At 38.0% G+C, this 23195-nt stretch overlaps 1 protein-coding gene across 3 annotated transcripts in view; it reads right to left on the bottom strand.

The window, feature by feature from the left end:
- The window catches only part of ttll7 (tubulin tyrosine ligase like 7), a 79736-nt gene that overhangs the window by 25424 nt on the left and 31117 nt on the right, over window positions 1-23195 (bottom strand). For all 3 annotated transcript variants that reach the window (XR_002289955.2, XM_020702299.2, XM_004067739.4), the window contains exons 10-15: window positions 12550-12644; window positions 10895-11042; window positions 9419-9492; window positions 6443-6578; window positions 3722-3808; window positions 884-1106 (exon numbers count right to left, since the gene is read on the bottom strand). Coding sequence is in view for 2 of the 3 variants with exons in the window: in XM_020702299.2 (XP_020557958.1) it covers window positions 884-1106; window positions 3722-3808; window positions 6443-6578; window positions 9419-9492; window positions 10895-11042; window positions 12550-12644 (763 nt within the window). In the remaining variant the exon portion in view is untranslated. The remainder of the gene's footprint in view (window positions 1-883; window positions 1107-3721; window positions 3809-6442; window positions 6579-9418; window positions 9493-10894; window positions 11043-12549; window positions 12645-23195) is intronic.

Below are 23195 nucleotides of genomic sequence, written 5' to 3'. Positions count from 1 at the left end.
GGCAGGTTGGTTGGAAAACAGGTTGGACACCAGCCTTCAAGGCCTGGATTCTTACACATCTGCTATAAAGTGTCCCTAGGTGTGCATGTGTGAGTGATTGTGTGCCCTGCAACAGACTGGCGACCTGTTCAGGGTGTACTCTGCCTTCACCCAACAGTAGCGGAGAGGCTCCCGAGACCCTGTGACCTCAAAATGGATATAGAGGGTTAAGAAAATGAAGAAAAGAAAATGCATGGATGGATTGAGTTTAATGCTACTTTTATGATTTAAGAGGCTTATTTTTACTCTGTATATGCAGAGTTTGTTTGGAGTCACAATTATAACACTTTTATATAATTTTCTGCACCTAAATAAATAAGAGTCAAAAAATTTCACACTCAACACATAACAAAGTTTGTTATCTTTAAGCTAGATTTAAGATTTTTTCACTCTATTTTTTTTAGATACTTCTCTCCTAAAGCACATAGTTTATATTTTAGATATAAAATCAAATATTATTTACAAAGTTATAATAAAACATTTATGTTGAAATATAAAATCATCTCATATTTCATAACTAAAATACATATTTTTTGCTGTTTTTTTCTAAAGAACTTTTCAGAGGAGAAGCAATAGAAATTTTGAGATTGAAATAGTTAGCAGGCGAAAACCTTTGCTTTAACCATTGTGCTGGTCAAGATGACCATTGACATGTTCTCCCTACCATGACAAAGGTGGATAAAGGTGGAAAGATTTCATGTAATCCATGGACACCAGTGAAGATCGCAAATCATTGAAGAAAAACGTTCTTGTGGGTCTAGATGACCCAACTCCCAATGTTAAAGTGCCTAGGATAGCACAAGGGTTAAAAGGAAAATTAACCAGAAAATGTAGCATACTTCACCTGAACGCTCGACAAAGTTCTTCTCTTTGCTCTCGCCAAGATCATAAGAAACCTTCTTCTCCCCTCTTTTCTCCTGACTTCCTTCTGTTTTCCCCCTATCTCCCATCTCTTCATCTGAGGAGGAGCAGGAATTGTCGACACTGCTGCAGCTGGTAAAATCAGCCAGGTAGTCTGGTCGTTGGCGTCTTGGCGTCTGACTGCATTCTGGCATGGCGCTTAAAGACTAGTGAGAATATAGAAACATACGGCCTTAGGTTCATTATGCTCCCACACAACAGAATGACAAAAAAAAGAAAAAATATAAGTCCATCCACACACAGGGAATGGTAACAGGTTATTATAAATAGACTCAAACCTGAAAATTGCTCCATAAACCATTCAAAATATAAAATCTTGAGGAAAAAACAAGGAAGCATTATGTATAAGTTTGATTGAGAACTTTAAATAAACTGATACCCAGCCAAGTAAACATCATTTTTATTTCTGTCACTGTGAAAAAACCTACATAAATATCTGAAAAATTATGAAAACATATATCTGCATGGATTCATTAACCTTTAGGTCAAGGTGAAACACTTTATTTCTTGTCAGACAATTTATTTGACATTTCTGCTGTTGCTTTGCACAAAAGCTGTTGACAACATTAAGTGCTGCTGTAACACTATTTTGATGTTGCGTTCTAATAAAGCAAGAAGGTGAAACTACTTAGGAGAGCTCAATTCCAAGGCATTAATTCACACTTCTGTTTAAACCTTAGGTACATTACGTCAGTCTATTTCACATCCTGACAAGGGACACAGACTGCATTAATAAAGCATTTGCACATCTGTTATTCAACCATCGACTCCGGCAATCTTGTCAGGGCACACAAATTAATGGGTAGGAAGTGATCACAGGGCTTACACAGTCACCGCTAGGGTAGTTGTGTGGCAGGGTGATGGAGGATGACAGAGAAGGAGAGAGATTAAATACACAAGAAGAGAATAAAGGAAAGATGGGAACATCAGATTGATGAGGTGAGGGAGGTATAGAGAGGAGGGCAAGGTGAACATTAGTATGGCAACAGGGAAGAGTTTCTGAAAACATTGAAGAAGGCAGAAGTGAGGAGTCTGAGAAAATGGCTCTAAATGCTTGAGAGGAGGTGAAAGTCTTGCAAAACTGACAATAAATTAACAACAATGTTTTAAAATGCGATGCGAGCGAGGTTAAGGAGTAAAAGAGTAATGTGAGGTAAGGAGAAGAGTGGATGCAGAGGAGAGCACAAAGACGTGGTATATTGAAATAAGATGCGTTGGAGGATGATCAAAGTGTTTCCATGTCTTTTGCTTTCGTAATTTCTCCAAAAGCAGTTCATGTGCTAATACATACCAAAGTCTTTCCTTCCATTCCTACCGGAATTCTGTTTTCCATCTCAAACCCCTTCTTACTGTCACGAATGCCAACGTTAACCTACAGACAAAATGTTCTCAAAACTTTGGGTCACTCTGTTGAGATGGACAAGGTAACACATCTAAGATAATTCACTTCTCACATTGTTTGTTTTACTGATATTACTTTTGTTTTAGTGTGTTTATAGGTGTCACCTGTGTGCGATTAGATGAAAAAAGGCCATGGCAAAAGCCTTATTTTTCTGGCAGATGAGGAGTCATTGCCTTATGATGCATTCAAATTCGCTGCTAGATGTTTGTCCAAAAATGTGTTCAAAAACGTAACACTCTTGATACATTTGGGGAGATTACTATCAAAGGTTTTTAGCCTCACTGCTACCTGGACGCATTAGAGGATCAGCACATTAGAAGATTTGTCTATTATTGTCTCGATACAAATAAAAAAAATATCATAAAGTTCATAAAGCCACGAACAGATTCTCCTCTATGTTGGTTTTGGACTCAATCCACTGATCACATCATCCACATGTCATGGGCCAAAGCTGAGTTCCTGATTGGGTGACGTGACAGAAATTCTTCGCCAGAGTTCAGATATTCTCTGGAAACATCACTCTGCGCCGCATAAAAGATGCTGCTCCTAGACCGCCACAACAACCCTTAAACTCAAAATGTACCGCATGGCCCTTGATTGCATTTGTAGATTGATTCTATTGATTGACGTTGAAACTGGAGAGTCCTGCTCCACATATTGTGTTCGATGTGAACGTAGCTTTAGAGTTTTCCTCTGCTGTAATTTGTGAGCGTTGCACCCTGAGAAGTGAATCTTTGGTCGCATAACTTCTTTTATAGTGCTTTTTGTGTCTCTATCCTAAAACTCTGAAATATTTCAATTGACAGGATTTAAATTAATTTTGACAATAGTGATCGCATCGGAACAAGCTCTCATTGACACTGAAAAAAAAAAAGTCCTGAGAAACTGTAGGAGTGTTCCATCCAATTTATTTTCTGAGTGGGAGACTGATGCATATGTGCTGGTAATGAGAGGGATATACAGGTAAAAGGACGAGAGGGAATCTGGGAAATGGAAGGAGTCATGCGCTGTAAATTGAAGGGGCCTACATTGGGATGTGGCAGAGACAAAAAGAGGCTGATGGACAGGAAGAAAGGTGAGGGCGGCTGGCAGAGCAAGAAACAGACAGCTTGACAAATGTCCCCTCTGGGAGCCAGGTCTTTTCTTTGGAGCTCCTTTCGGATTCCCTTTTTCCTAACCTACACTGCACTCTTTATTTTTCTAAAATCACTTTCAATGAGCTCTCTGTGGGTGTTAGCTTCAGGCCCCTGACCCTCTGCATTTCTCTTTCCTTCGTCTTTTCTACCGGCATTGCTTTTTCTGAGGTCCCACGAGACACACTGTGCCTACATGTTCCTGTCTTCACCTGTTCTTACCCACCTTTGGGCCTCTTTGCCTGGAGGATTTGCCCATAAGCTTCTCATCATCCAGTTCACATTGTTCCAGGAGATCCAGTATGTCTTCCTCCTATGCATAAACAGACACACAAATGCATGCGATTTAACAGGAAGTCCCTTTAGGTAAACACTAAAAAGAATAAAACAAAATTATTATTTTTTTAAGAAAGAAAAAACTGCAAGGTCAAACAAAAAAGAAGCTACACAAACATTGCTGAACATTGTGTATCTTTTCTGGGGACTTAAAAAAAAAGCCACTGGCTGAACACTCTGCTTGTTGGTAGCAGTTGGAGATAGAATTGAGAAAAGCCAGCATCATGGCTGTCACCACAATCCAAACGCCTTGTCCATGTGGCATTAGCTGAAATGCAGGCAGAGGTCATTAATGTTCTTTCATGGTTGGAACATAACTGGGTTGAGCTTTTGTTGTAAATCCAGATCCAAAATGTTTGTGTTCTGGCTCCTGATTGTGTTGGTTTGCTTTCATGGCTGTGCATATGTTCTGGTATGTTTACTTACTCAAGGGTATTATGAAGAGTTTAGACAAATAGGCTACTTGCAAGTCATAAATAAATACAACTTAAATAGATGTTGCTTAAGTACTCCAGTTACATCAAAGAATATTTCCTTTTTCTTCGCTAATGCCTTTCAGTTGAGCTGATTTACTAACTCTGTCAGGTACACACAGTTAGCATTTCAAAACTGAAGCACACTCTTCAGTTTCTACAGATTTAAAACTGTCTCATAACTATTATTTATGTTTAACCTCAGAAAACTTCATTTCAGTTTTACTCAGAGATGTAGTTGATCTATACTAACACATTTATATACCGTCATTGTTACCATGAAACTGCTGTCATGGCTAGTGGTGGCAGAACAAAGCTGGCCTGTTAGGGTTGCAGCTTTCAGATCACCTTTTGCTTTGTTATTTTCTCTATTTATTTAAAAAAAAAAAGAGCAAAACAGCATCTGAAAGGGTGGGAAAACAAAGCTAAAAGCAACAAACCAACATTCTGGTGCTCCTGTCAGCATAATTATGATGGAAGTTGGGAGAGAGGTGATGCAAACCCTGTTGAAACCAGTGTAACCCACAGCTCAGTTATATGCTGCATGGCAGCTGAAATCAGAAGGGTGTTCTGCAGTCAATCAGTATGTTATCACTTAAGTTTCGACGTAGGCTTCAACTTCTTTGATAGCGTGACAGGCTGTGACATTTTTCAATTCAGAAACCTCAGAAGAACACAAAGGCCGTTAACACGTGTGCTCTTGATACAGTGACAGACCTGACAGACAGGCGTGTTGATGTTCCCTGGAAAATAATATTTAGCATTGTACTAAATTAGGAACTAACCATGCGATGCTGCACAGGTCGGGTCACCGGTCACAGGTCTCAATCAAACCTAAATTCATATGTTTGTTTAATTTTCTAAATAGTAAATGTTGGCAAATATTAAATGATACTAAAAATGTGTTTTGGCATGTGAGAGTGACCTGCAGCTATAAAAGATTAATTATTTACTGAGAAGCTAAATTTGCAAGCAGAATAGTTTGCAACTGGTCTCTATATACTTTAAGTAACTGGGATATCAGTCTCATCAGCTGATTTAAATATTGCTCAAACAAACTCAAGGACATAAAGAAACCTTTTTGCATCTCATTCTATCAAGCTATCACTCACTATCAAAAACTCTGATGTGAAACAGATGAGTGACTCTCTTTCAACCTTATAAAAAACTTCTATCTGGGCTAAAATTTGTATTTATTTATTTTGGTGTAATCTTTAAGTAAAATCTTAAGCTGTTTTATTAGAAAACATTACAATCTTAAAGGAGCGCATAAAGTAATGAGTTAAAAAGCTGTGAAAGGATAAAAGGGTCTAAGTTGTTAACACAAAAGTTTTGACTGTTGGAATATAAAATTATCCATACTATGGTTGAAAAAAAAAGGAATTATATAATAACTTTAAAAATAATTATCAGTGATTCACATTGGAAAAGTATTTCTAAACTTCATTGCATTGGTTTTCTTAAATTCATTTTTGCCCAAATGTCTTTTTTACTGATTTTTTATCCTGAATCTGAAAAAGGATCTGTGGCTTTTCTGTTATATTTGTGTGTTTTTTCAATAAATAAAATGACAACATGGTTGAAAGCGTGGTTGCTTTAAGTGCCCACTATACTTTATCTTTTTTAATAACCATTTGAATGTTTCAAAAGCAATCTACGCAACACTAATAGGAATAAGTAGCAATCTCCTCCTCATTAGGCTAAATTAATCGATTTATTTCTTGTATGTTACCCGGGTGAGAATAAGACGAGATGGGGAATAGAAAAATGTACAATGTTGTATATAATATAGTTGCATGGGATGTGATATTTGTTTAAAATTTGTACAGTGGAAAAAATATTCGTGAAAGGGACAATGCAAATGACAGCAGAAAGGCAAAGCACGTAAAGAGAAGAAAAAGGACATATCGTCAAATGGTCTAACAAAAACCAAGGACTGCAACACATTTCCCCCATTATTTGCGCATCCTTATTCGTCTCTGTGGGCAGAATTTTAATAGAAATGTGTGCGTGTGTGTTTCCTTTATATTGTCCGCAAGTGTCTGCATACTGTGTGTATATGTTCAGGTGTGTGTCTCTTCAGGTTTTATGCTGTGCGTGGGTGTGTGTCCGTGACAATCTGCCATTGACGTACGTGCCTTCATTCGTTTCAGAGGATTATTCATTTCCTTTTGAAGTGAGGCTGCTCGCCCAGCGAGGAAGGTCTGAAAGGCGGCCGAGAGCAGGCTTTCATACTTTTCCAACAGCAGCTTGTCGTCTGGGGGGTAAATACGTCTGTAGACCACAGAGACAGGGAGAAAGAGTGAGAGAGAGGCAGGGAAAGTGAAAAGGGACAAGGGAGAGTAAAAGACGAAGGGTTATCGATGTAGGGAGAAAGCAAATACAAGAATGAGGTAATACATGGAAGTAAAGGGAAACAAAGGGTTTGGGTTTCCCATGAAGACAGAAGAGGAAGATTGAGGTTTAAACAAAGGAGGTAGAAAGTTTAGAATGACCAGAATTTTAAAAAAAAAAATCAACAAAAAAAGGTTGGCAAAGCATTTTGAAACATCAGAAAGAGGGGAAGGTTACAAAAACAAAAAAGGAAGAGCATATAGAAACATAAAGAGGTTTAAAAAGAAATGCAGGTGAAATACGTGCGCAGACAAAAGACCAAGCAGAGCATGAGACAGATGGAAATATTTCAGTGAAAAGGTTTCAAGTAATAGACATAAAGGGCAAGTGATAGGATCAATGGAGAGGGATAAAAAAAAGAAGGAAGCAAATAGAAAATACAAAAAGACGAGCATTACGGAAGAACTTGAGTCAGGAAACAGTGCAAACTTCATTCAGTCCATCTCTCATACGTGGATGGTATTGGTGTAGATGCTTTCTGCTCACATGTTCTCTCATTGAGATGTACAGTGTTAAATTCCTTGCTAATATTCTTATTCACATAATCCACATTTTCCACTTAAGACCCAAAAATTGACAAAAGACTAAAAACTCACAGTTTATCACCATAACACAGCACTAAACTCCCTCATGTCATCACTCTGGCCGCCAAATCAAATTTTTTTTTATAAAGCACTTTTCATACTAAAGTCACACAAAGCCATTTGGTCTTTTGATGCAGTTTGACTTTAAAAACAGAACAATCAGAGAAATCAGAGTAAATAACACAGATAAAAGCTACATAAAGAAGTATGATTGACCTATCTTTAGAAAGAATAAAAATCCTACTTAGATCTTTCATCAGCACAAGCTGTGGATTTCACTGCTTATCTCATTTCAAATATGAGGTCACAAAATCAGGATTAAAACTTTGTACCGCAGGTCACATGCCACTGATCATTTTAACATGGCTTTCAAGTAGTATTTTAAGATAACATAAAGAGCTGGGGGGGGGTTCTACTTCTGACCTGATTCCAAAAGTTGACTGAAATCCATTGATTGCAGCTCAAAACAAACATCTTCTTAATTTTTGGATGTGAGATGAGAAAATCCCTGAACCGCCTTCCCTTAAGGCCCTCCGACAGGAATTCTTTTCATAACTGCTGTGCTTTTACTAAAATCCATTATCTTAAAAGCCTGAGTTAATTTAGAGGCTTACTTCCTCAGCCATATCTGTTCGCCTCTACTCATAGTAGATGATTTTTAGGCGTGGAGTGAGTTATTGCATTACACTCCCCTTCTCACTGCACTATGCTTCTTGTTTTGTAAGTATTGCAGGTTTACACTTTCAAATTACCTTCCAAAAACTGTAAAACCTTGTATTTATTATTATTAATGTGAATTTAGTTCACAGGTGTTTATTTGTGATAGCGTGTCTCAGGATTTTCGTTAAAGAGCTCTTTTTTTCACAAACTTGTATTGTTCATTGTCTCCCAACAGAAAATAATACTTACTGTTCTGTTTATGAAATAAAGTTTATGTACTTGTTAAATCTTTTGCTTATTCTTGCAAACAAAAATTGCTTTCAACTTGCATTAAAATTCTGAGTTAAACTGGTTTTGTCTGTTTGAAAAAAAAGAGAAAAACATCTCTGTAAATGAGCTAAATCAAAAGCTGAAAAGCTCAGCTTTTATTCACTTTTTATATTAAAACTTATCTTTGTGTTTTAATCTAATGAATAGCTTGTATTTTTAATTAACTACTTGTGTGGATTCCCTCCAGTTTTAAATGAACACACATTGTTTTATCAAAATTCTAATTCAGTTTTGCGCATTAAGTGAGAAATGATCCTCCGTGTTTAAAAGGGTCTTGATCCAGCTGCATTAGATACAGATTTCATCTAATAGCCAAAGGTTTGCGAGTTCATTACTCGTACTTATCTAATGAGAAGCAGTGTGTTAATCAGACTTCAGTGTAGTGCCGGGGCACACTTTGAATGCTAAGAGGTCTTTATTAAGTGTCTTCCAGACAAACCTCAGCCTGTCTGATTGACTGTCTGGCAGCCTGTCGAGAAAGAGGAAGAAGGTGACAGCACTTCATGCAGGCCTGGAGCAGCATGTTCACTAGCCATTCAGTCAAGTGACACGTCTAGAAGTCACTCATGCTCGGGGAGGAAGCAAATGCGTGGGAGCAGGTTGTGTACGTCTACATGGAGTTTTTCTCCATCTCTTTTCTAAGTGAGTGTGAACAAGGACTTACAGCAAAAAAAAAAAAACTTAAACCCAGAAAATGAGAAGGCGCCTAAATGTTGCATACAGAGAGAAGAGAGGAAGAGAAGCTGACAGGGTGAAAACAATTAGTTTTAAATCCAAACTTAGCGTTACAAAGTTCTGCTGTAAGGCAAATCATCAATAAAGTGAAACATTTACACGTTCAGTGTCTTCCACCATCCAAGAGGTAGTTTTAAAGGATTAGTAAAGAAGTAGTGTAGGTAGAAGTAATAAAAGGTATATTGGAGCTGCCCATCAAATTTTACAAGAGAAATTAAAGTTTCTAAATATGGTAAAAGACATTTGAGAACCCCTGAAACAAACACTGGTTCTTTTCTTCTATTACTCATGATATCTCAGCATCAATATTTGTTTTTACAAGAGCCTGTTATTCTGCAGATGGTTATAGAAATAAGGGAAGTTAGTGGATCTGCTGGAGCCTTTCCTCCCCAACTGTTTACCTTTTCTTACCTGTAATTCCCCAGATGTTGCTTTTCATGTTGTTCTCTTGAAAACTGCTTGCGAACCTGAGCAAGTTGTTCTTTCTACAGAAAAAACACCAGTAAAAAAATTGTCACAAGCATATCGGGGGGGTCTGTAAAGAACAGAATCAGTGTATGGCATAATAGACTGCAGATTTAAGAAAGAGAGCAGAAAATGAGTTCCAGTCTAAATGTCTTGCTTTCACTCCAACAAAAGGTGTAATTGCGGTTTTCAGTATGCTAATTTAGCAAACAGCAGAGAGTGGAAGGCACCCCTGCAAGCAGCCACCAAAATCATTGAGTAATGAACAATCTGTACCTTCATCAGACCTTAGCATGATCTCACACTTGAGCCAAACAACACTCAGTGATGATGGTGGTTCACTTTTCTGCCCTTTTCTTAAATAAATGCAGCTCTTAGTATTTGTTCTCTACTAATTACTGCAGTGATTATCTAAAGGCTAATCAAAGAAAGCGGTAGATATTTAACCACCAGTATTGCAGTTTTTACCATATAGATCAAAATTGTAATTCTTCAAATCAAAATATATTAATTTTATAGAAAATGTTTTTTTTGTTAAAAATTGAAACGTTTTGGGAAAGTCAAACAACAAAGTCCCACTCCAATCCTCTTTTTGAATGCTCTGATCTATTTTTTAAAGCACTCCCGGAAATACCGGTATTTATAAATGGATTATTTACTGATTACTTTCCATGCACTTTCTCCCCCTACCTTACAGCCCCAACCCCAACCTAAAATTACAGGTGCAATATCTAAGCCATCCAGTTGTACAGTTTTGAGCCAGAAGCCAGCTCAGACAAGGAAAATGAAGACGTACATGGATCTATCTGTCTGCAAGTGGATGGATCGGAATGGAGTGGAGCAGGGAGCTTGTGACCCGCTGACTGTAGATTTTAACTATACAACTACTATAGTAGTTGGTGTTAAAGGGGCATAAACATTGTCTCCTTTTTATCTCAATTTTGTGAACTCAATTCCAGCATCACAACATATATTCATGACGTATTGAACAGAAAATATTGGCCAATACATTTTTTGAAAGAAATGATTAAACTTGCACCTAGATGCATGCTAGGAATGGAAACTCTCAAGCCGAAATGTCTTTAGTTCCCTTTTTTTGTGTGGCATAACAAGATTTAAAGGTATTTCATGACTTGTGCTCATGGGTCATGACTGAACAGCTATTGTTTAATCCCCATGCTGGTTTTGAATGTCAGGGTGGGAAAACAAATGAGCTGAGAATCCCCTAAACCCCCTTAACCACAGTTAAGGAATACCATATAAGAGCTCAGTGAAGAGTGAAGCTGCACTGCAGTTTATCTGTGGTCAGCAGTTTAGGAAACTACATTTTACTTTGAAAAATCTTTAGAGAAACGGCATGTAAATGTGAAATCAAAGTCCTTGTTTGGTAAAGTCTTAGCATTTCGTTAAATTAGGCCTTACCAGCTCTTCTCTTCTTCGTTCCAGTGTGTGACGTTGTTTCTCCCAGTCTGAGGAAGCCGCTGGGAGTTTTTTCATAGAGCCGTGTCCGTAGAGCCGTCTCTGAGCCTCAGCCTTCTGCTGGGCTAGGTTACGTTTCTTATCACTAGCCCTGGGTCAGTAAAACAAGTATGATAAGTTTAGTTGAAACACAAAGAATGAGTGTAATTTTTTCCTCTACCAAAGGTTTGGGATTTCATAGCTGTTAGTGAATATGTTTACCAGCTCGCAAACTTTTATGGATCTAATAATCACATGATTTGTTTTAAAAAATTGAAATACTAAACTAATATGAAGACGAGACGGTCTATTCTTAATTAGCTGGCTGCTGTGGTGAGGAGAAAGGGCAATTCATTTTAGTCAATCACTGGCCCTTTAAATTGGACATTGAGTGCTTTTGGGGGGCTCAGGTTTATCAATGTCCATGCCTGGGTGGGTCTGAATTGATCCTATTTGATACAGTTGGTGTTGTGAGCAGGCTCAGAAGTGAACCCTCCTTCTCCACACTGAAAACCCTTCCTTTGGGGACACAAAGTCATTTCTGTAAAAGAGAAAGTGTGTGAAGTTCAACAAATCCCTCATTCACTGCAAGAAAAAAAAAAGAAAGAAAAGAAATTTTTCCAGAGGAAACCTTCCCATCTTTCAGGACCTCCAACTATTTCTTTCTGCGAAATAACCAAATCTTCCTTTTAATCTAAACGGCAAAGAAAAGCCGTGCAACAAATTATTCTAAGAGATTCTTTTTTAGTTTCAGATAAAGCCAGATGTGTGAATTGGTTTTATGTGGGCTGGCTGTGCCGTGCAACACATTAGGGCCAAAGCAGCTCAATGGTGCAGCATGTAATTGATTCATTGTGTATGTGCATTCCTATGTTTAGTTTTGTGCACACGATTTCATTGTGTGTGTGTGATTAGTTGGGTTGAGGCTATATATTTAGTGCAGTAAAAAGAAAAAAAGAATAGAGGAAACCAAAAAAAAAAAAGAGAGCAGAGATCCAGAGGTCCGGTGTGCAATGATCAATCAATGAATCCCTGAATACAGGGGACAAAAAGCGCGCTGGCAAATAGACACACACAAGTACACAAGTACATAACACAATGAAAAGAGTAAGCATAAGCAAAAACAGCAAACTACACCCACAAAGCAAAGAGGCAGAGCTAAACAGCGAGCCTGTTTTAACGCACATGGAAGAGCCAATTGTGATTGAAAAGAAACAAAGCAAACTAGAGACGCACTGGTTTTGTCTTGGCCATTATATGTCTTTGTATCCAGCAGGAAACACCAACACACCCATTTGCAATGACAGTAATTTATGTGTTCAAAGCTCAAACCCCCTGTCATGTTCACACTATTACTACTGTCTCATCATTGTGGAACTGAAACAAGATGAAAGCTAAATAGTGCCGTGCAACCGTTGTTTTAACTCTTTTTTTACTTTGGGGTAAAAATTTACATGAATTGATCAAAATCTTGAATTATTCAGAGCCCGAGGAGAGAAAAAAAGCCAGTCAAATTTTAGCCATGCATGGCACTGCAGATGATCTTAAGATACTGGGATAATTACAAGCTAGTTGCACATACAGGCATATGTGTGTGAGAGCATGGTGGAAAACATTACCTAATGTTCAGGAGTTTCAGAGCATTGAGCAGAGCCCCTTTCTTCACGTCGTAATCAATCTTCTGATCGGTCGCAAAGCTTGGCGCTCGATTGATCTGTCGAAGAGAAGAGAAAAGACTCTTTCTGAGAATACTTCCGCTTAATTTCTGAAATTCAGAAAACTGAAATGGCACATAATTACAGAGCATGTGGGGCATTTTGGAGGGGTGGGGGTGGCAGGAAGAAGGAGATGGAAGAGGTTTGTTTTTTCCCTCTTCCTTTGACAGACACTTTGAGGCTCTTTCAGTATAGTCCTAGGGAAAACAAATCCTGTCTGGCATAGATGTGTACATGCTTGTTAACTAAGAGAGCTGCTTGTGAGCCCAAAACCAGCTCGTGCTGGTTAGGTGACCCTCGTTTGTTGCTAAATAACTAAAAAAAAAAAAAAGTAATTTAAAAAAATCCTCCCAGACTCTAACTTTTTGATTTTAATCCCACACAACAAAGCTCGGAGAACTTCAACCAAGCAACAAAAGAACAAGGAATGAAAGGAACAAATGCTGATTTTATCCAGGGAATCGTTTAACAGCACCTTACCTTTCTCAATAGAACAATTTCAAGCACCAGTGTATAGTGTTTAAATATCAGTTATTATACCTGTCATAACAAATCAATTCTTTTCTCTTTGTTAGGTCTCTTTATGTGTCCCTCCCATGGTGAAAAATGCTTCATAAGAGACAACAAAAGTAGCATCAAAGAAAGAACTGGCAACACTGATTAGAATGGTGTCGTCTATGAGGTGATTTCAAAATACAATGTGACAGATGCTCTCCGAAAGGCTGGCGTGGGATGATAAACCTTGATTTTTTATTTTTTATTTTAGATAAGTCAGGTCTCTATGTTTCATTCAAAATGAAGCTCGTTTTTTAGGTTTGTGAACAATACTTTGTGGGCCTTTTGTTTTTTAGAAATTCAATAGCTTTAACTAATTGAATATTTAGCTAAATGTCCTTCAGGATGTAAGTATTCAAGCCATTCATGCATGTTTTTTGGGGATTTTTTTTCCACAAAATGACAAAATGTAAAGGACTTTTGAGAAGGACTCTCAGTACAAAGAATTTCACCAGCTTCTATGGTACACGCTAAATATGAGCCAGTTTCCAATTTCCAAGAATATTACAATTGCACTGAAAAAATTGCAATCTCTTAAAGACCCACTCTGATGAAAATCCAGTATTTAACATCTTCTTGAGGCATTTCTCTGATGTTGAAGGACAAATCTTGAGAAAATTGAGCTTAATGTTGCATTTCTGAGCATTTCTTCATGCGAATTGTTGTCGATCAGGAGTAAACAAAAAAATTCCATTTAAACAAGAGCTTATTAGCGACGTAGAAGCTATGCTGAGCAGTACACAAGCCCCATGCTTTGCTCCACTCCACAGGGTTATTGGGGTGGGGTTGCTCCGCGCCAATGGTCCCGCTCACAATTTATAGGCAAATTTCTAATGAACTGCTGCCGCTCTGCAGAAACTACGTCCTAGAAAATGACACAGGTTTTTATATTTTGGCAAAAAACAGCATAATCCTAATTAAAGACCACTGGGAACACTTTTAAAATAGCTCAAAAAATGATCATAGTGGGACTTTAAAACCACAAAACTTCCCAGTTGTTTCCACAAAATCTGTTATTTATAGTCATCAAAATTATTAGGTAACCTTCAGCTTATAGTAGTTTAGGAATGTACTGCCTCTCTCCCTCCTAGTGGTACAAGCTGTGGGCACGTTAAAAAAAGATAAGGCAAGGGAATCTTGGTCCATTTTTATCTTGTTAAGAAAGTCAGCTTACAATGATTTTTTTATACCAAAAGCCCAAACATTATCTGCTGGATTAATAAAAAACTGTTTTGCAAAATATGTTGAGCAGAGAAACTGGAGAGGAAATACCCAAAAAACAACTGCTCATTTTCAGGTAAAATGAATGTTTGCAGTTTACTAGCAGGAGCATGCGTAACATTGGTGAAATAAATAAATCATGAACACTGGTGAGGCCTATCACACGGCTAATTACTTATTACCCACAAGTTTCCATCTAATACTATGTCAATGAGCCAGGATGAGCAGAGAAGCACTAACTTTCTGTGAGCACAAACCCATTTTTTAAACTTACCATGATTTGACAGCTGTACCCTCTATTTCAAACCAATTGCTTTATGTTTTTTAAGTCTCTATATTTTAGATGGCATGCTATCTTTCAGTGTTTTGCAACTATTTGTGTATGTGTACATAGAACAAATAAAAACTCAGTTCGAATGTGCAAGTTGCTCAAGCTTTCCTTCTCTACAGCTCTGTACATCAACACTAAGGAGACATTTTGTTCCTTTTCTTTTTAGACGTTTAACTTTCTTAGCTACCAAACTGAATGTTCGTAAGACATTATTAAGTGTGGTCAATACATTTATTTATTCTCGCTATATGTTAGTTGAGTGATAGCTTTAGCTTAATTTTAAAAAAATAATAATTCAAAAGGTAATTCATAAAAACAAAAAACACTTTGGTTTCTATCATTTATTTTAAATTTAAAAAATTTTTAAATAATACAAATTAATCAAAAGTCCAATATTTTCCTAATTTTTAATGACAATTACATATTCTAATTTCTTGTACATAGAAAGTTAAAAAAGGCTTTTTCCATTTATTTAAAACTTAAAAGTCCCACTCCAATCCTCTTTTGATCTATTGTAAAAGCGTTCCCAGTGGTCTTTTAATGATGATTGCCATATTTTCTGGAGTATAAGTCGCTCCAGAGTAGAAGTCGCACTTTTAAGAGAAAATTCCAACATTTCTGAATATATTCGCCAACCTTGGCGTAAAGCTGCATTCACACCAAATGCATTCAGTCCCTCTTTTGACACGCGACAAATATAATGCTCAATGCTTGTACAAAAATGTGTTCATAAACTAGACGCTCCCATTGCGCGTGGAGAAGCTACTGTCTTAAGTTTTTAGCCTCATTACTACATTGAGGCTTTGACTGATGCAAAAATTCAGTAGGATAAAAGCCCAGAGTAGTTTGGGTGTAGCTTTAATTTAAATTTGATTTCATTATTTTGCTTCTGAATGAATATCTGTACAACTGATCCAAAGAACTCTGTGTGAGTCTACAGAATGGTAGCCATTTGTGGTAGCCACTTTGGCTCAGGGTGCCTCACACTTTCTACAGTGGCCAACCTTGGAACCAGTGTAACCATATTTCCTCCTTTACAACAGCCGATAACTCCATTTCTCATTCCTAGAAATTGTTTGTGTGTAAAAGAAAAATAAGTTTTGGTAAACATGAACTTTTTTATTTCTTGTTTTTAAAACATTTTTTTTTTTTTTTTTTTTTTTTTTGTTGTGGGAGCCGGTTTAGCTCGTGCTGGTTTGCGGCGCCTTCCGTCCGTGAAACCAGGGTTCGACTCCGGGCTGCTCCCTGTTCCCTTCTCTACCTCTGTGCCGGTTCCAAGCCCGGTTTGAGAAGGTTGCGTCAGGAAGGGCATCCGGCGTAAAACATTGCCAAATTTACCATGCGACTTGTTCGCTGTGGCGACCCCTGATGGGAGAAGCCGAAAGTGGAAGTTTTTAAAACATTTTGAAGCTATTTAGCTAGAAAATTAATTTTGCATAGAAAGCTAAATTCTAAAAAACATTAGAATGGGAGTTTTATTTTCCCCAGTAGGCAATAGCTTAAGTAAATGCTAAAGGCACACGTTAGTAATCCACCAACTGTAAGCCACCAAAGTCTGAATTTTCCTTTTTGTTTTTTTTTACTTGGTATAATTTGGCAGTTAGCTTAATACCACGTGCCTTTTCTTATGCAACTGGCCTGTAACTGAGAGCCTCCAACCTGTTAAAAACAAGCCGCCCACTACCCAGGGGACAAGGCCTAATTTAACATAAATACATCCATAAGCACACATATATATCTAAACTAATTAGGGTCACAGGGGTTGCTAGAGCCTATCCAAACCTCCAGTTGTCTTAAGTCAAATACACGGTACACCCTGAAAAAGCTACCAGTTCATCCCAGGGCCACTTAAAGAGACAGGCAACCACACAGGCACACACTCACTTCTCTAATCTCTCATTTACCTTGAAAAGCCAATGTGGGAAAAAGCCCAAAGAAAACCCACATATTCCTACTATCCATCACACTAGCATGCAGTCCAAAGTACATTCAGATTAACCCTTGTGCTATCTTAGATGACCCCCACCCTTGCATTGACGTGTTCTCCCTACCATCACAACGCTGGATAAAGGTGGAAAGATTTCATATAATCCATGGACACCAGTGAAGATCATAAATCATTGAAGAAAAAAGGTTCAGAACTCTGTCTAGTGGGTCTAGATGACCCAACTCCCAATGTTAAAGTGCCTAGGATAGCACAAGGGTTACGCAAGAAATGTATCAATTTATTACATTTTTCGATTTAATGGTTACCGGTAACCCAGAAATTTTGACTGTCATATTGTCACTTACCTTATATCTCTAGATTAGTAACAAGTATTTCTTTCAAGAGTTATAAATAAGGAGTGCTGTACAGAGTCAAGCTAAAGTACTAAAACACCTCTCTGCAGTCAGAGCAATTGGGTCAAAATGCTTCAATGGTCTCATTTGCTTTTTATTTTCTTCCATGAAAATCGCTGGATACAGTTGAACACATCAAACCTCCACAGCAACCAATTGTTTGAGTAGCCAATGAACAGTGAGCCAATCACAGATTTACTGTATGACTTTGTGCTAATGATTTTGAGCTGCAGAGTGTTGTGACAATAGACCAGATGTTAAGAAAATTGGGAACCAGAAAAAAATTTGTTATTAATGAGCTTTACTCACTTCTCTCACACAACAAAATAAAACTTGAGAACTACATTCACCTACATCAAAATGTACGTTTATTAATAAAACGTGTCCATTTGTATTTACAGGGCAAGCTACTAAATCCTCATCAGTTAAAGATGGAATGGTATAGACCTGCTTTCTGTAACCATAATTTATTTGTCTACAAAACAACCATTTATCTAAATTTGGATGAATGTCTTCCAGTTTAAAGTGAGAAATAGATCTTGTGTTTAGTCGACAAAAAGATGTGTACAATACATTCCTCTGTGTGTCAAAAAGGACAGAGCTCCACTTCGACCTACAGTACCTTACCTCACTTCAAGTAAATAAGGAGCAGGTCTGTTTTCATTTAGAGTAGTCCCCACTGTGACAGCCACAATGAAAAGAGCGCTGCTTTAGAGTGTGGCAGCCACAGGTAACAGGCAGACTGGCAGTGATCCTAGTGACGGTTGCCTCGTTACATGTCTATATTTCTTAGTTTGATTTGGGGTGTCGAGCTGTCAAAGAATAGATTGGCACCAAAGCACTTTCTGTCTCTCTTCTTCTAGTTCAGTTTTATGTCTCTCTGTTTCTATTCCCTATATACAGCACTTCTCCTCTGCTGTTGCGTTTCTATTCCCACTCTATTTCTCGCTGTCTTTAACAATGTTTTCTGACTGGTCAAAGCTGACCCCTACTCCAACCCCCTCTCCACCATCTCTGTTTGCAGGTCTTGCCAGGGTTGTTCCCTCTCTTCATTTCTGTTTCTGTGTTCTCTCTTTCCTCCCTGGCAGAGGAAGTTGGACCAGTCTGTTCCTAATGAACCCCTGCAGTTTTCCAAACCCCCACTCTGATTTCCTTAAGTGACTCTGGCAGGGTTTAAAAAGAGCCCTTGGTTGCTGCAAGACGCATTCAATAAAAAAGTCAGATGAAAAGATTAGAACCTTCTTTTTACTTGTTCTTTGATTTGGTTCACCATCAGTCTTGATAAAATATGTGATCAAAAAGCAGAATGTGCAGGGCTTTGTTATTATAAAACACTTTATTATCTACTGAAAATGTGTATTATCATTTGTTTATCTGAATAAATACCTAGCATCAAATATTTCGCTAAACAAAAAAAAGTGAACTTAAAGATGTATTATTTTTTGCTTGAAAACTTTAGGAATGCAGCTACTATATTAAACAGCAAAACGTCATCTTCTTCAAACTCTAGTCTGGTCAAAGGTGCTGTCTAACATTAGCTGCGTTTCCATTACACATATGAGCAAAAATTGATAGAAATTCTAGCAATGTCAAAAAAAACGAATTTTGCTTTTACACTGTTTCCATTAAATCACAAATGCAACTAAACACAAACCGACTCACGCGATAAATCATTCAAAAACATGGATGTGAACAATACTTTGATTACAGCAGATACATTCAAATTTCTGCCAAGGCACTAGCGCTCATCATCATCTATCACAGGAGACACTGGCATCTTATTCAGGCCATGAAGTGTCAAGCTCCTTACACGTGAGAGAGGCTACGAATGAAGCCATTTTGGGAAATCCTGGTTGGTGATTTTACAGAGGAGCTGTTGATCGAACAATTCTGCATGACACGCCCAACTTTTGATGAGCTGTGTTGTTGTGGGATCCGCTGTGCGATGCCCAAGGCAGCCAGATCCTACCAAGAAGCGCATTGCCATCCGGTTGTTGGTCATGTGACTCATTTAGTTTGAAAGAAGTGTTTCTATTGCAGTTTTCAGAAATGTGTCCATTTCAAAACGACTCAAAAACCACCTCCTCCGACCGCAGAAACTTTTTTCGATAAATGCTAGTCTTTTCAAAATTGTTGTGTTTCCATTCAGCAAATTTGATATTGCAAATCCAATTTGCACAATTTTATAGTCAATCGAAACACACCTAATGTTAAGGCTCTTAAAGCATTTGGAAACTATGTTTTTTGTCCAAGGACGGCTAGAGTAAAGCAGGCGCAAGCAGCAAAGTAAAATAAACCATCCAGGAAACCCATCAAATATAAACAAATTCAGTTGCTGTGGAAAGCTGATAGTGCTAAAAATGCATATAGCTATGAAAAAAATTATTTTGTTTGAACAATACAGTAGGATTGACAAAAATGCATAACAAAAAATGATGGATAGATGGTGGGTGGGAAGACACAAAGTTGGGACCTTTGACTTCTTTTGTGCCACACAAATGTTGGTAATGCTGGAAAGCAGTGGACCAGCAGCAATCAGCTGCCTTATTTCCACAACAAATTGCTTCCCCACGTCGACATTTATTCTGTGTCTGGAATTCTCCCTGAAACAAACACAAGGGCTTCTCGAGATTAATCGGTACAGAAAAACGACCCCGTCTTATTATTCCTGGCAGAGGGTAAACAACCACTGCTTTGACAAGCCTCCCATATTGCCCCGCACACTCAAGGGTATCGGCACAGTTCAGCCGCTGTCAGAATGGAGTGTTTGTTGCCGCACAATGGTGGAATGAGAAAGGGAGGCAGAGAGAGAAAAAACAAGCAAGAGTAGCAGAGCGACAAAAAGACAGACAGCTGGACGCCCGGTTAAGTCGCTCTCTTATTTCAGTCGTCTTATCAATCACTGTTCTGGTTTTTTGTGTGTGTGCCATTTTACGTGATCCACTTGGACACATGGAAACTTTAGCTAAACATGTTGGGCCACTGGTAAAGGACCTGACAGACAGTGAGCAGGCCGACACTTAGCTTATAGCCACCAGCCCAAACTGGCAAAAAGGCAGGCCGCCAAGAGAGCCCACTTTTTGTAGAAACTGATACAATAAGGGAACAGGGGGCTTCTGATATCCCCAGAAAGTATAAACTGATATGATAAAATGGCCACACAGAAACGTAAACACATCCATGACACGCAATTTATCAACCAAATATCTGTGGGCCGAAGCTGTCACTCCAAAATCTAAAGCAAGTTTCAAGTTTCAAGGCTTTCAAAGCACAAACCATACCCGGAAGATGTCCATGTGTCACTCAGTAAGCATGCAGTCTATACCATCCTTCTCAATCACATGCATTCACACACACAGTCACTGCCAGCATACATGCCTATGATGAATGACTAAATGTTGGGGTGTGTTTTCAACTGCCCCACATACAAGGCCGATCCTCTACTAATTTGATACTTATTCCATGAAATAGTCATGTTTGGGGAAAATGAACGTGGATGGAGACAGACAGTCTCATACATCATTCTAATTATTCTTTAATAAAGCTCATATTTGCCAGAGAGTGGCTTACAGGTCACTACTGCCATCTAGAGTTCTCAAGCAGAAAGACAACCACCCAGAGGTAGAAATGGTAAAACAAATTATTTTAAAATGAAAATAAATTCAATTTAATGTCAAAAATTAGTAAAATGCAAATCAAGGTGAAGTTAAAAGGGACTATTATTTAGTGTTTTCGACTTGTTTTTTATTCTGCTGTTTCTCCTTATCTAAGGTAATTAAATCTTGAAAGGCCAAAAAAGATTTTTTGGAATTACAAATATACAATTATAACCTCAATGGCGTTTGTCTTGTAAAATAAATGGAATTTTCCAACTTTCTAAGAAAGAAATCTTAAAGTCAGGCTAACCTTTAGGTCCACTATCTAAAACTAAAACAAATATTTGCACATTGCCACTCTTTGTACTTCGATTGTATCTGTCTCGTCAGATAAAAAAGAAATTCAGTTGAAAGCTCGTAAAAGTGGTAAAACGCCATCACCAATATGTTTTTGGAAGATTGGGGAGCAGTGGAAACCGATTTTGTATTCATATCCATTTGCGTTGTGATCTATCCACAGTTGTTGATGCAGTTTACTTCCCAGAAATACCTCACCACAAGCACACATACTCCCACCCGATGGAAAAGGAAGTCTGGATTATGTTGAAAAGACAAGCGAATCCAAACTCATCTTGAAACAATTGGGGACAAAGAGCAGGGAGAGGGGAAAGTCATGAGAAGGGGTGAAGAATCACCACTCTTGGGGGAGTAGTCCAGCTGCAGCCTATTGTCATGACGCCTGTTCAAACACAAACACTCTAAGACGCAAACAAACTTGTGCTACGGTTGACCCCACCATGCCCAACTCATTAGCTGTCAATCATGCTGCGCAGCCATCCCAAAGAGGCAGCATGGCGGGAAGAAAAAGCACAAAAGGTGAACAAGGTGATGGTGGTTTACTTACTATTATTAATAAATCAAGGTATCTTTGTGCCTTTGTGGGATTATATCCTAAACAATGACGAGTAAACAAGCATGAAAGCTACCAAGAAAGGTTTCTTCCTCTCTTTCTATTGCAGCTTCCTGAGCTTTCTTTTTCTGTGTTTCGTGCTGAATGCCTTCTCATCTCTCAGCGGTTAAAAAGATGGGCTGGAGGACGGCCAGTCACACACACACACACATTAAAGAGGTCTATTCATCCCAGAACTAGGACGTGATTTCCAGATACAGACACACAGACGGAGAGCCTACATGTTTACACAAAAACAGACTTTCTAAGCCTAATGTCAAAAGTTTCTTAAGAAAACAATCCCACACACAAAGACAAAATAGAGAAATAAAACAAAGTCATTTATACACTCATTTAACACATGTTCACTCTTGTGATCGTTTCCTCCAACAAGCACGCCAACCATCCTCCATGCTGCCAGGAACCCAAAACTTGAGAAAGATTTGCACACATATGAAATTCTTTAAACCTTCTACAAAAACATTTAGAGTTTACCAGCTAGACTTTTTAATGATGTGTGTATGTTGGTCACCTAATTTTTTAGATCTCTGGACTTCAACTAATTAAAAAAAAACAATTAATATTCAAGTATGGCACAATTTGTCATCCCAGTTCAGGTCACTTGGGCTACCAAAAAGAAAGCTAAATGTAGTCAACATTACTATGTTTTTGCTTTGCCATTAAGTGAATACTTTTGTATAATATGACTCACATTGCAACATAGACGTGTGGCGTCTTCTTTTTGCCCACACATCCTAATTTAAAGAGTGTGCAGAATTTATAAGTGAAATCTGTGATTTCTGAGCCAATAAATGTGCATGGTTTATGTTTTATTCTCTTTTTTTTTCTTTCATTTTGCTTTCAGTAGATAATAAACATGGTCAAAGCACCCCATAAAGCAAACACCTTGGCTTTGAGCAAAGAAGAAACAGTCAAAGCAGATTTTTTTGTGTCTGTGTGAGCCCACGTGTGTGCACATATGTGTGCGTACAGCGCAGATCACGGCACAGCTCAATGAAACGCCTTTCTTATACGAGACACAGATGCTGTCTGGCCTTGCTTAATGAAAGTGAACGTCTCGGGTTACGCCATTTGAGCAAGCGTGTGTGTGTGCCCGTTTGTCTATGTGGTACCACTGTTTTGAATGTCAATAGGAGGTAAAACCTGTGTTAAAACTCTTCTGAATTAAGATAAAGATGGCACAAAAGGCGGATTGTCTGTTTTCCCTTCTCCTTTTTCTTTCAATACGTGTTTTGAGCACAATGTTTCTTTTTAATCCCTTAGTTTGGTTCGAAAGTTATCGCTCTTGTCTCCTGTTTTTACCACTGTAAAAAGCAATTTCTCTTAAATGCAAGTATTTGAATCAGATATCTGTGGTTACTGACTTCTTGTTGCTTTTTTTTCCAGATAGAACTAGTATATAATACATCAGTACAGTAAAAGATTGAAATACTATGCGCTCTGTGCCACAGAAGTCTGGAATTAGTTATTTTTTACATGTATTTTTAAATCTTTCTCACTTTTTTTAAAGTACAGTTGGAAAATGTGAAAGGTAATC

The sequence above is a fragment of the Oryzias latipes genome, chromosome 4, assembly GCF_002234675.1.
Source record: "Oryzias latipes chromosome 4, ASM223467v1".
Lineage (NCBI taxonomy): Eukaryota > Metazoa > Chordata > Actinopteri > Beloniformes > Adrianichthyidae > Oryzias > Oryzias latipes.
The sequence above is the reverse complement of the archived record's forward strand: the minus strand, read 5'-3'. Positions and strand labels throughout refer to the sequence as shown.